The sequence below is a fragment of the Emydura macquarii genome, unplaced genomic scaffold (assembly GCF_026122565.2).
Source record: "Emydura macquarii macquarii isolate MOO-44397 ecotype Brisbane River unplaced genomic scaffold, CSIRO-AGI_Emac_v2 contig_2207, whole genome shotgun sequence".
In the NCBI taxonomy this organism is placed as follows: Eukaryota; Metazoa; Chordata; order Testudines; family Chelidae; genus Emydura; species Emydura macquarii.
The window spans coordinates 981,772-994,400 of record NW_027132344.1 but is presented as its reverse complement, the minus strand read 5'-3'; the positions used below and the strand labels follow the sequence as shown (position 1 = coordinate 994,400).

Genomic DNA, 12,629 nt, shown 5'->3' with positions numbered 1-12,629 from the left:
AAGTGTCCTGACTCCTACATCATCCACATACACACATCCCCTCTCCTCTAACCATGGCTAGAAGTGCACTAAGCCCAGAAGGCATCCCTTAATGTTTAGCAAAGTGCATCAGGAGACCTAAGGGGTTCCAAAGTAACTGCATGCTAGGAACTCTGCGGTTTCACTCCTTAGCATTTAGTTGTTAGGGAAACCCTGAGACTTCCCTTGCCACATGAGCTACTGACCCTCAGCTGAGTAAAGAATTGGATACAGCAAAAGCCTGGTATGGGGAATTAGGCCTCTTCTCATCTCAGAAAAGACCTTGGATTGGAAGGGAGGCAACTTTCCAGATGAACCATTCTACAGAGACCAAAGATGGGAGCAATGGTCAGCAATGACCACCCCCCGAAAGCAGAAGTGAAGGCCCATTATCTGGGTGCGCCTCAAGAGGAGATATCAGGGATGTTGGGGGAGAGATGAATGAAGGGCAGCTACGAGTAGGAGGTTTCTTGGGGGATGGAGGGAAATGTAACCTTGGAGGCTTCCATTTTTTTAAAGTTCACAGCCCACTCCTTGCCTAATATTTGTACTATTAGCGCATTTAGGGTTTGATCCTGCAGTGTGCTGGGCACTCTGGCCCCAATCCAGCAAAGCACTTGGGTACGTGCCTGGCATTAAGCATATGCCTAAGTCTTTTTGCTGGATCAGAGCTAGAGAGCTTGGTACCTTGCACACAGTATGAATGAGTACAAGGGGACATTTAAAATTCTGGAACAGGAAATGATGAGAAGTGTACTGATTAAATAGAGCCATGGCAATAAAACACCCAAAAAGACATACAAGATTAGAGATGCAATGGGATTTTTTAATCAGTTGATATGACTATTCCTCCCTAAAAGAAGAGTCTATTGTTTTGGAACTTCCCTAAGAGAGGGGAACAAATTAAATTCAGGCAAATACTTTGCTTCTCAGAATCGGGAGAAGGGGTTGGTTGGTTAGTTGTTTTGTTGTTGTTCAGGGAAAGGAAAAACCCTTTTTAATATTACTGATGAACATCTGTCCCCAGCTCTTCATGGCATTATGATTAAAAGGTTTTATAATGACCTCTGCCTACTCCATGACAGAAGTAGTTGCAGTGATCATTCAATTGAGGTCTCAAAATTCATTTACTTTCAGCCATAATCCTGGTAACTAACATCCTCAACTTCTCTCACTTCTTTTTCCTTGACATTAGTTTATATCTTTTTTTTTAATGTCACCTACCACCCATACACTGAAAAAATCTAAATAGTTTTGCTGAAATTCACTGACCAGAAATACTTAGGCATCGTATCTTATTGGCCAAATTAAGGGATAGCTCTGAATTTCCTTGAACTGAGCCTCATCCAGATCTGTTTAGCTACAGGATGAGCCTTAGATATTGTTAGTATTTATACTGTGGTAGCACCAAGACACCAACCAAGTTGAGGCCTCATGTGCTGGGTATTGAACCAACACATAGTAAATGACAGTCCCTGCTCCAAAGAGCTTACAATCTAAAAGATAAGACATAAGTGGATGAGACAAATCAGGGTGGGAAATGTAGGTAACAAAAAATAATCAGATATGCACAGTTCTTAGCTAGTCAGGGGCAGTAATCACAACTCGCCATCTGCTTCATCATTATTAGAGTGCAGTTACAGAAGAGGTGAATTTTGAGGGGCAATTTGGAGGACAAGGAAATGGCATTACTGAGTCTGACTGGGAGTTTCCCCAAACCACCGCAAGCATTGGCACAAGAGAAAGTACATAGGTGCTTGAAGGGGAAGAGGACAAGCAGGTAATCGATGCTGCCATCAGCAGAGCAAAGCTCGAAAAGCTAAATGTGAGGTCTTGTGGGAAAGAAGTGGCTCAATGTTTGGAAGAATTTGAAGGAATCTCAGGATTGCAGTGCAAAGGAAGGTGGAGAAGTTATTACCTGCAACACTTTTCTTATAGGAGCCAAATATTTCTAGTTAAGGAGAGAGGCTTAACTAAGGATAATTGTAATACACAAGACAAGGTAAAAGTAAGCATATGTCAAAGAAACACAGACTCTTCTTTAAATGAGGGGGAGGTGGTATATGGTTGGATTGCACAAATCTCTTCAGCATAAAAAGAATCCCAATTACTTTTTCATTTCAGAAACCCTAGCTCTATTATGGTGCATTGATTTGCTCCAGCTCTCTGTTTTCCATTGCCTGTACAACATAAAATTTCGCATAGAACAGGGCAGAAGTTATTAGAAACACAGCATGAAGCGAAGCACAGTAATGAATGTGGAGAACACCTAACATTTCAGAACATTCTACAAAACCAAAAATTATTTTCATTATAGGAGAAATACATCTCTTGGTATTTCATGGTTATCTAATTAATGAACTCAGATCATTGGGGAGTATTGATGACTGTGCAGTCACAGTAGACCAAAAATCTTTGTGTATTAGGAATATTCACCCCCTAAACTTAGGAGAATTGGGTTTTGTTAACAAAATGAGGTATCTTTTCTGGTATTTTTATAATCCAGTTCCCAAAGGTGTATCTTCTTATTAATTATTGATACTTTGCACGCACCTGCCTTTCATTCAAAGATTTGAAAATGTTTGCAATAACAGTGTACTGAGCCTTGCCTCCTGCAAAAGAGGGCCTGATGAAATGCACTGGCACAGAACACCTGAACAAATGAGCTTTTAAGCCAATAAGTCACAAATGATATTTAAAAAAAAAAAAAAAAAAGGAATAACACCACCAACATTTTGGAAAATTATATTTAATCCACTGAATTTGGATCAGATCCAGTTTAGAAATCAAATGCATTTGTGATCAAAATAGTACTAAAGCAAATCCTACAGACATGGAAAATCTCTCAATTCACTGGAGGGGGTGGGTTTTCTGGCATTGCTTTTGACAACTGCATCCAAGCCGCCTGAGTGTTGTATGCCAGAAGTGTCTCAGTGACATGGGCAAAAGCAAAGAGAAGCAGCAATGCAGAATAAGGGACACAAAAGACGATGGGAAGAGAGATAACCAGAGTTAACCCAGGCGAGGAACAATAGAAAGATAGAGAAGGTGGGAGAGAAGATGAAAAAGAGGTAGCGATAGGTAAAATGAAAATTGGAGGATATCCATCCCAGCAGAAATAGCTCTTACTGTCAGAGATGGGAAGGGCTGCTCCAACAAAACTAATTCTGATGCTGAGAGATAGTGGGCATGACAGGGACAACCACAAACATCTTACTGAAGCTAGAAGAATGGAAAACATACAAAACGGAAAGAAGAAAGAAGGGTATCACTTCTTTTGGCATGAAAATGTTTCCAAATTCTTGGTTTTTCACGGAAAATGTTTTTTCATTGAAGTTTTCCAACCATCTCTAGAGTGTATAAGCCTGCATCCCCAGATCAGCTACCGTATATCCCCATGTATAAGATGCTCCCATGTATAAGACGCACCTTAATTTTGGGGCCTGAAATTTGAAAAAAAATGTATTACGGTACATCACCGGCAAAGCTTCGCAGGGGTGGGAGGAAGGACCCATTCGGCGGCAGCGGCGGCGCACATACCACCCGGCCCTGGGGTAAGTACCACTGTATAAGACGCACCCAGTTTTTAGACCCCAAATTTTTCGAAAAAAGGTGCGTCTTATACATGGGGAAATACGGTATATATTGCTTTCAAAACTTTCAGAAAGTTTAGCTCTTTCTTCTATTTCTCTATAGCACATTTAATTTCACATTAGCTGCATTGGTGGTGCCTGCATAGACCTTCCTGTCAGACCTGAATTGTTATTTTTTATTGATCTCTGCCCTTTCCAAACACAGAAGATGACAGAGTCAAATATAGAAAGAGAAGTTCTGTATCTGGACTCATGGTTCTCTTCCTACTAACCTTTGGAAGTGGGCAAATTTTGCTCTTACATAGAGGCTGACCTTTTGAGATGGCAAGCTCCACACAAGATCAGACTTTTACATGAGTACAGGCATCAATGGGAGATGCACCCAGGAGAGGAGGACAGGGCTATATGCTTCTGATTCACACAACACCAGGTATTAAATTGAAAAATGTGCCATGGTTGCCATCAGGGATTAAATCAGGGACCTCTACAGCCCAAAACAGGAGTCTCTACAGCTTGACCTAAAGAGCCAGTATCACAGACATAGCTGCCTCGTAGCATCCCTTGCTGGCCAAGCCTGGCTCTAGAGATGGTCCTTGCCTCAATTTCCCCTCACCTGGGTTTTCTTTCTGTGTCTCAGTCCTCTGGCTATGTCACTCTCAGAGTTCAATCCCTTTCTAGGGTGGCAAAATTTCACACAAATAAAAGGTTCTTCCTTCTTGTTTGGGTGCATCTTCAGCCATCCTATGGGCTCAGTTCCCAGCCATTTCTGGGCTACTTTTAAGTCTCTCTGCTCTAGGATAGAGTGCTGACTGCTGGCTGTTTTCCCTGTAGGCCCCTCAATCCCTCTGGGCTACCTTTTCTGCTTCCCAGCTCTGGGATAGAGCCCTGACCCTGGAGTCTTTCCACACCCTACTTCAGGGTTTTTCACAGGAGCCCAACTTGGTCCCTGCAGTTCCTCCCTCTGAGTTCTCTCGCATTTTTACGAGGCTCAGGTGTTAATCACGCTGTCACCTGACCCCAATTATCTTACCCCCTAGCTGTAGGCAGCTAATTATGGCATAGGTGGGACTAATTGAACAGGGCTCCAGGCCCTTAAGGGGAAAGGCATCCCATCACAGTCAGGCTCTTTGGTGGAGATCTATAACAGATCCTCATCATCTGTAGGCCAGACACAGAGCACCTACTCTCTAGTGGGACACACAAACTCAGTGCAGAGACCTGTCTTACTGATCCCTAAAGCACCATTTACATCAGTAGCATGATAGAAATAATATGGTAAATAATAATAATAATACAGAGGAAATGTGATCATTCCAAAGCATGGCCTCTTCAGTAGAATTCAACAGGAACAAAATACCTGACACCATTTATTACTTGCAAGCCTGTCAGTGCTTATTAATCTTTCAGTCTGTCGTCTGTAGATGTTAATTCCCTAGTCTAATACTTAGATTTCAAGCTATTAAAAACTCAGATTCAACACCAGAATATTGGTGCATTTAGCCATTCACTAAATGGTCCTTTATAATGAAAAGCTCACATTAGTAGTAATAGAAGCCTCAAATTACATTTCTTTTTCTCCCATAGGTTCCAAGCAGGGGTGCCAATTAGAGATGTCCGGAGGGGGGAAATGAATGCCCCCTCCCCTCAAGGTTTTGGCACTTGCTCAAATTTCCGTAGGCGTGAAGTGGGGGAGCTGGAGGGGTAGATGCTCCAGCCATTTTTAAGCAATGGTCCCCTCGTACATCAGTACAGCTGCTGCTGCAGCAGTCCAGAACATCCTATGCTGTTGCAATATCACTGAAGTTTGACCCGGCCAGCCCTCTGTCCAGACAGTGGGGCAACTGAGCGAAATTTCAATGAATGCCATTGTGATCTGGTGCATGAGGTCACAGCATCACTCAAATCTGACCAAGCTGCTCCTCCATACAGATGCGGCCAGGCCAAATAGTGTTGTGACCTGGCATACGAGGAGTCTGTTCCTGTATGGCAAAGCGCAAGAGAGTCTACTGAGAAGTGGATGCCTGGCAGCAACAGCTCATGCACTGCATTGGTAAGAGAGAGGGAAAACTCCCTGGCAAAAGGGGACCTCAGGTTCCTGGGGGTCAGGAGCAGAGATTGGAGCAGGCTCCCTGCCTGGGGGAGGGCAGAGATCAGAATTTGTGCTCCCAGGAAATATCTGAATAGCTACCCTTCCGAGGCCAGAAGGGACAATTTAGTCTGACCTCCTGCATAACACAGACCACAGAACTTCCCCAAAATAATTCCTAAGGCATTTTTTTAGAAAAGTATCCAATCTTGATTTTAAAATAGTCAGTGATGGAGAATCTACCAACAACCCTTGATAAATTGTTCCAATGGTGCCAATGTACCACTGTTAAAAATGTGTGCCTTATTCCAGTCTGTATTTATCTAGCTTCAACTTCCATCCACTGGATCATGTTCTACCTTTCTCTGGTATACTGAAGAGCCCAGGATCAAATATTTGTTCGCCATGGAGGTACTTATAAGCTGTCATCAGGTTACCCTTTAACCTTCTCTTTGTTAAACCGAATAAACTGAGCTCCTTAAGTCTAGCACTATAAGGCATGTTTCTAATCCCTTAATTATTCTTGTGACTCTTCTCTGAATCCTCCCCAATTTATCAACATCTTTCTTGAATTGTGAACAGCAGAGTTGGACACAGTTTTCCAGTGGCAATCGTATCAGTGCCAAATAGAGGGGTAAAGTAACCTCTCTACTCCTACTCAAGATTCCTCTCTTTATGCATCCAAGGATTGTGATAGTCCTTCTGATCACAGTATCACACTGGGAGTTCAACTTCATATTATTAACAAAGGAAGCAGTATTCCAGCAGTATCACCAAGGACTCAAAGTTTCTACTCAACACTCTATCACCACTTACATTTTCCATATTCTAAATACAACTTTCCTGGACATTAACAAGAAAAAAGATTCTGTCCATCTTCTGGCTTATTAATTATATATTACAGGTAAACTAAGATAAGGATTAGTTATTAAAATGTATTATGAATAACTTTAATTCCAATTTAAACTAGTCATATCTTTTGGGGACCTAGTTTTGGGCTTTTTCATTGTGACCTCAACACCTTGGTTGTTTACATTTTGCATATTGTGGACAGGTTTCATTATGCATTTCAGCTCTTTTTTTAAGACATGAGTAGGGGCTAAGTGGTGTCCAATTGAATCAGTAGGAAAATCAGGCCTTTACACATTTCATTATAATTTGGATAAGTTACTATGGAAACAGGTTTGTGAACCAATTAATTTGCTACCATAAAGGCAGTTAGGTAGCATCACAGACTGAGGAAATAAATCGTTGTCAGTATCTATCTTGGTAATCAGCAAAGCAGCCATTTTGATCAGCTTATCGTCAGTGTAACCACACTGCTCTCCCTGATTATTAAAGACGAGAAATTGAGAAAGGATACAGTAGCTTTTCAATGCTGACACAGCCAACATTTGCCAGGGTGCTCCTTGATCTGGATAAGTGCTAAATAAAATCTGTGACAAACATAAAACATAATCATACATTGAATTGTTAAAGAGTTGACCTATCTTGCCAGTCTGTCTCAAGAAATATCATATGAAATGGCCTTTCCTGAACCTTAAAAACAAATGCATAATTCAAAGTAATATTTTCAGTTGGGTGACCAGATTTCCCAATTTTATGGGGACAGTCCTGATATTTGAGGCTTTTCCTTATATAGGCACCTATTATTCCCCAAACCCTGTCATCATTTTTCACACTTGCTAACTGATCACCCCACTTTTCAGGCATATTTAACTTCAATGCCTGGTATTTCCCAAATTTAAAACCAGGCATGACACACACACAAAAAGAGTCAGTGGTTTTGAAGAGTAATCCTTCACCACGTTTAAACTTGCCAAGTCAGACATTTTGTTTATTGTAATCAAGTGTCTCCCAGGACAAAGTTGCAGGCTAGTTTTAAGGAACTGTCTGGAAAGTAAGGCCCAAAGCCTGCCCCAGCTGAGGGAGAACATAAATGTTGCGTATTGTGTCCTCTGCTACTGGAATCCTGCCAGCCAGAAAAAGATTCCTTGTGGCAGGCAGGCAAATAAATTCCAACCTTCCAAAACACTTGCAGAGCTTTGCAGCCTAAAAGTTCACAGATTCCATTAGGACTGTACAAGCAGTCAAAAGCAGTAATCTGGCAACAGCCCCTCAGCCACCTCTTCTGCTATGCCTCTAGCTTCCCTCCACTAGAACCCTGTGACTGCTACTGAATTCTGGAGCAGTGTCTCCCTCCTTTCTGTTTCTGCCTCGACCTTTCAAATGTTTGGTTTGTGTCATTATAGTACAGCAGGGAGCAGCAGAGCCAGGAGAGGAGCCACTTAATTTTGGAGCTGGCTGCCTCACACAGCACTGTTGATCAGTTGAGTTAATATGGCTCAAGGATGGAAAAGCCAGGATAACGATGCAATCATGAAAGAATCCAGAAGGAGAGAAAATGAGGATCCTGTAAGGGAAAGAGTGAGAGGAAAGAACTAGAATGAGGCAGTGGAAAGAAAAAAGCTAGAGGAGGGGACATGAGGAGAGGAGGGAAAGAGCACATTGAAGGATTGGAGATGGAAGTTTAACGCACACACACATGGCATTTACAGGCAAGAGACACTAAAAGAAATGTAGCCAGTGGATGGGGAAAAGAGAGGGGATTATCAGAACAATGAAAGCCAAAAGAGGAAGAAGTAAAGAGCAGAGTTTAAAGGAAAGGGAGAGGAGGAAAAGGAAAGGGGTATAGAGACAGACAGAGAGGAACTAGAAATAGGGTATGAGTCAGAATGGGAGAGGTTTTTTAAATGGAGCTGGGTCTGTGGGAACTGTCTGGAAAATGCAGCTATATACTATTTTCTCCTTCACTGCTTTATTTCTGGGACAGTTTCTCTGCCTTCCCCAATGGCTGCTAGAGTGCAGCCTTCTGCAGCTTCCCTCCCTGTGCTAGCTGAAAGGAAGTGATACTGACAGCCACAGTCTAGCACTGGGGAAGGCAAAAAGAGCCCACACAAGGTTTTCCGCACTGAAAGGAGTTTCATGAGTGTTTGAGGAGGAAGTGGAGGAGTTAGAATGGACATTTTGGCAGAGGAAGAAGCTGACCCTCTGAAGACCCCAGTTTTGAAGGAGTATTTGAGGAGCCAGCTCAAAATCATCATGCACCTGCCAGTGAAATACATGCTAGCCAAATGGACCTGACTCCTCTCCATGCTCCCTTGGGGACACAGTATGTAGCATGTGGCCAGTGTTAATTAGCCCACAAGAGTGCTGTCTGAGCAGGACATAAGGTTCTGTATATCTTTTTGCCTGCTTATTCTCTCTCCCCCCCACAGAATTGGATTTAGCCTTAAGTGACAGTAATTCCAAATTATCAAATGAAAGAATGTTGCAAATCCAATACTTACAGAGCACACAACTACGAAGATAAAAAGGGTTGAAACTTTTAGGAATCTTAAGCAGCATCTGAAAGGTGAAAAAAATGTTCCTTATAGAAACGTTATAAAGAAACATCATTCGTGTTTGATCATAAGGAATTTTCTTCCTTTAAAAAAAAAAAAAACACGTTTAGCTGGAGAACTCACTTTCCCCACAGAGTCCCAAATATACGCACTAAAATGCATGCAATCATCTATTGCCATCTTGTCATCCTTACAAATACAAAGCTACGTTTGACATCAGTGGAGATTTCCTTGCATAAGAACTTCAAGGCTGGGCCCTAAAAATGTTCTATTTGTTACATTAGAGGCACATTGTCAGGGCTGACTTCTCCAAAATTTGATCACTCACTCAAAATATTTCTAATTTGTACCCTGAAAGTTATTGAATAAAAACCATAGCTGTAAGAAGGGAATAGAGATGTGGAGTTCATCAACAGTAAAATTATCTTTTTAAAACTTCACCAGTTCCTGAACATCCCAAGACAACCTCCCCTCCGACTGTCTCTGGCATCACACCAAAGAAGACAGAAAAACAGAAGCTGGATTCAGAAGGGAGGGTGAGTCCTAACTAGAAGAGTTCACCAGAAGCATGTGGTGAGAAATCTTGCTTGAATCTTATATAGTATGTTAGGTTGGGTACTAGTTAAGCATTTTATCTTTATTTTTCTTATAACCATTTCTAACTTCTATGCCTCATTACTTGTAACTCACTTAAAACTCTCTCTCTTTGTAGTTAATAAACATGTTTTTACTTTTATCTAATCCAGTGTGTTTAAATTGGAGTGTCTGGGTAACTATATTTAAAATAATAGGATGGCATATTACTCCCTTAAAAGAATAAAGGATGTAATATATTGTACTGTCCAGGAGAGGGCTGGGCAATACAGAACATACATTTCTGGGGAAAGGGCTGCGGGGGTGCGTTGGGTGACAGCCAGGGTGTAGCTGGCAGGCTGCAGTTACATACAGACACTCAGGGTGTGGCGTGCAGGCTGGAAGGCTGTTTGTGGGCGGCCCAGATGGCAGCTATTACAGCAAGGCATTGTAAAGCACCCAAGGTTGTAGGACAGGGATGACACAGGCCCCCCCCCACTAGTCGGGATTGTGCCCTGCTACGTCACACTATGTTCTATATTTACAGTAGCAATAGGTTCTACTTTGTAATTGGTCTCTTAAATCTCTCCGTTAATTAAAACCATGGATGTCTCCCTAGTATTTTAGCTAAAAGTAAACATGAAAAATTTCCAAAATGTCACTGCTTTTCTGATAGAATACCAAGTGAATGGGTTGCTTTAAGTCTGATGGTGGCAAAAAGAAAAACATTCCAAGACACTAGAAGAATGAGTTGAGAAGGGTCTAGGTCTATAAACAGCTGCATTACAAGAAAATTATTTGCTTAATAGAAAACTAAGTTAGTTAAGTTTCAAAAGATTCAGAAGATATGTTTGAATCATAGTGGAAATAAGTTCTAAGATCAAGATTGTTGATTGAAAAATTAGAAGCCATGTAAGTGGCCACAGAGATCTTTGATACCATTCAAAAGAAGCAACTTCCTCCCCTTTATTTTTCTTCTTTCATTAGCTTTAGTGGTGAGGGGCCTATATCTGATCTGAACATTCAGAGAGACAAGATTGAATATACAAAATACCATATCCAATGAAAACATATCTTCTACTACCTTGTGGAGCCACTTGCACCTGGTTCAACCTGAGCGCAAAGTGGGTATAGCATGCTACTCAATCACAATGGCAATATTTTACATATACCTTGCGCAAATTTAAAGAGTGATCCAAGCTGCAAGGCAACAGAGAAGCAGGTTCAGTCTATTTAAAATCTTTCATCTAGAAGCACCAAAGTCCAAGCTATTGAAAAATGAAAAACTGTAGAACAAAAAAAGGTTTGAAACTCAAGATGGCAATGACCGATTTTAAGACACAAAAGCAATTACTAGCACCTCAGGATTGATAATATGTGTGAGCTCCAACCAAGTAGGATGTGTGAAGAACACCCAGTACATGTTTTTAATTATATATTTTGTTTCTCTCTCCCACTGTTTATTCTCTACATCTTAATAACACAGTACAATTTACATATTTTGTTAGGATTTTTTAATATTTTACAAATTATTAAAGCCCTGTTCAGATTATTTTAGGTTTAATGCATTTGATAAATCTTCAGTCTGCGCTTTCAAATTACGTTTCAACAGTTCCTATTGAAACAAGAAACACGATGACAACTTCACTGGAAGATACAATAGAAATCAAGAGGTGTTAATTGAGAAGTCCATAACTACTTGTCCTTAAATAACAGAAACTCGTCCTCAAGAACTGACAAGATATAATTAGAAGCTTCTGATAAATGTTATTTTATTGATGAAGTGTAGCATTTGGAGTGGAGGGTTGTTTGTTTGGACTGGTTTTTGGCATTTAGTATTACAGAAGCAGTGCTTTTAACAGCTTATAAACCAGAAATGATCAGCCTTTGACTTAACTGTATTTAGCAATCTGTGCCTTGCTTTACAAATCTAATCTGGCATAGTAATGCAAGTATAAATTCTGTGCCCGATTCTATGCTGATTTATATACCCCCAGTGCAATCCCACTGGACTTCAGTGAGATGTAAACCCGGGCAGAATATCCCCCTCTGTCTCTAAACTTAATGACTTTGAGCCACGTCTTCAGCTAGTAGCTCCATTAACGTCAATGGAGCTATGTTGATTTATACTAGCTGAAGATCTGGCCCTTATGTATATTCAGCAATATGACAAAATATTTCACAAGAAAATCCAACAGGGAAATATAATACTTTCCCAGAATGTAAACATATGTTGTATTGCAAATGATTAAGAAAAGGAAACAAGCAGGACTAAAACAACATCAAATATTGGCTCAAGCTGCTAATATTGCAAGAAACAGTGTTGATATAGTTGTCATTATCTATCCAAGCTGTGCTAACTGTAGCCAATACAATTAGCCTACTCTGCTTATTCAACAACAATGGAGAATAGGGAAATCCCATGTTATTTAAATATCCCCAATTAGAATTGGAAAACAAACATGAAGTAGTGAGCAAAGACAAAGCACATTGTGTGATTTAGCCAAATAACGTTTTGTAACACAGTGGCAGAATCTAGAAACTGGCACAGAATGCAAGGTGCCTATGTTGAGTAACAAAAATATTTGAACCCTGTGCAATGCTGCAGTGTGACTATTCAGGTGCAACTAAAACATAAAAAGTGCTGAAGTTTCTAAAGGGGCAAAGGGAACTAGCATCTGGAACAAAAGGGTCTGCAGCTAAAATCTAGGAAATGCCGATATTGAAAGTTTTAGGCTTTAAGTTCATGTTGTGTTGATAACATTTAATTTACCAATAAACCCACACTCCAAGAAAGAAGTAAATGTAGACGTTATACAATGTGTGTATGTTCTGTTCAGAACAGGGTGGAAAATCTGCCTTTAGATAACTGCAGGTCTGCAAACCTATATTGACCATATTTTGCATTACAGTACATATAAAAAGCTATTATAATTATAATAAAAAATGAATTTA

At 40.6% G+C, this 12,629-nt stretch overlaps 1 protein-coding gene across 1 annotated transcript in view; it reads right to left on the bottom strand.

Moving 5' to 3' along the window:
• Positions 1-12,629, bottom strand: part of OCA2 (OCA2 melanosomal transmembrane protein) — a 259,682-nt gene that overhangs the window by 201,383 nt on the left and 45,670 nt on the right. The window contains exons 4-5 of the mRNA XM_067559931.1: positions 9,048-9,105; positions 7,061-7,133 (exon numbers count right to left, since the gene is read on the bottom strand). Of these exons, the coding sequence (XP_067416032.1) occupies positions 7,061-7,133; positions 9,048-9,105 (131 nt within the window). The remainder of the gene's footprint in view (positions 1-7,060; positions 7,134-9,047; positions 9,106-12,629) is intronic.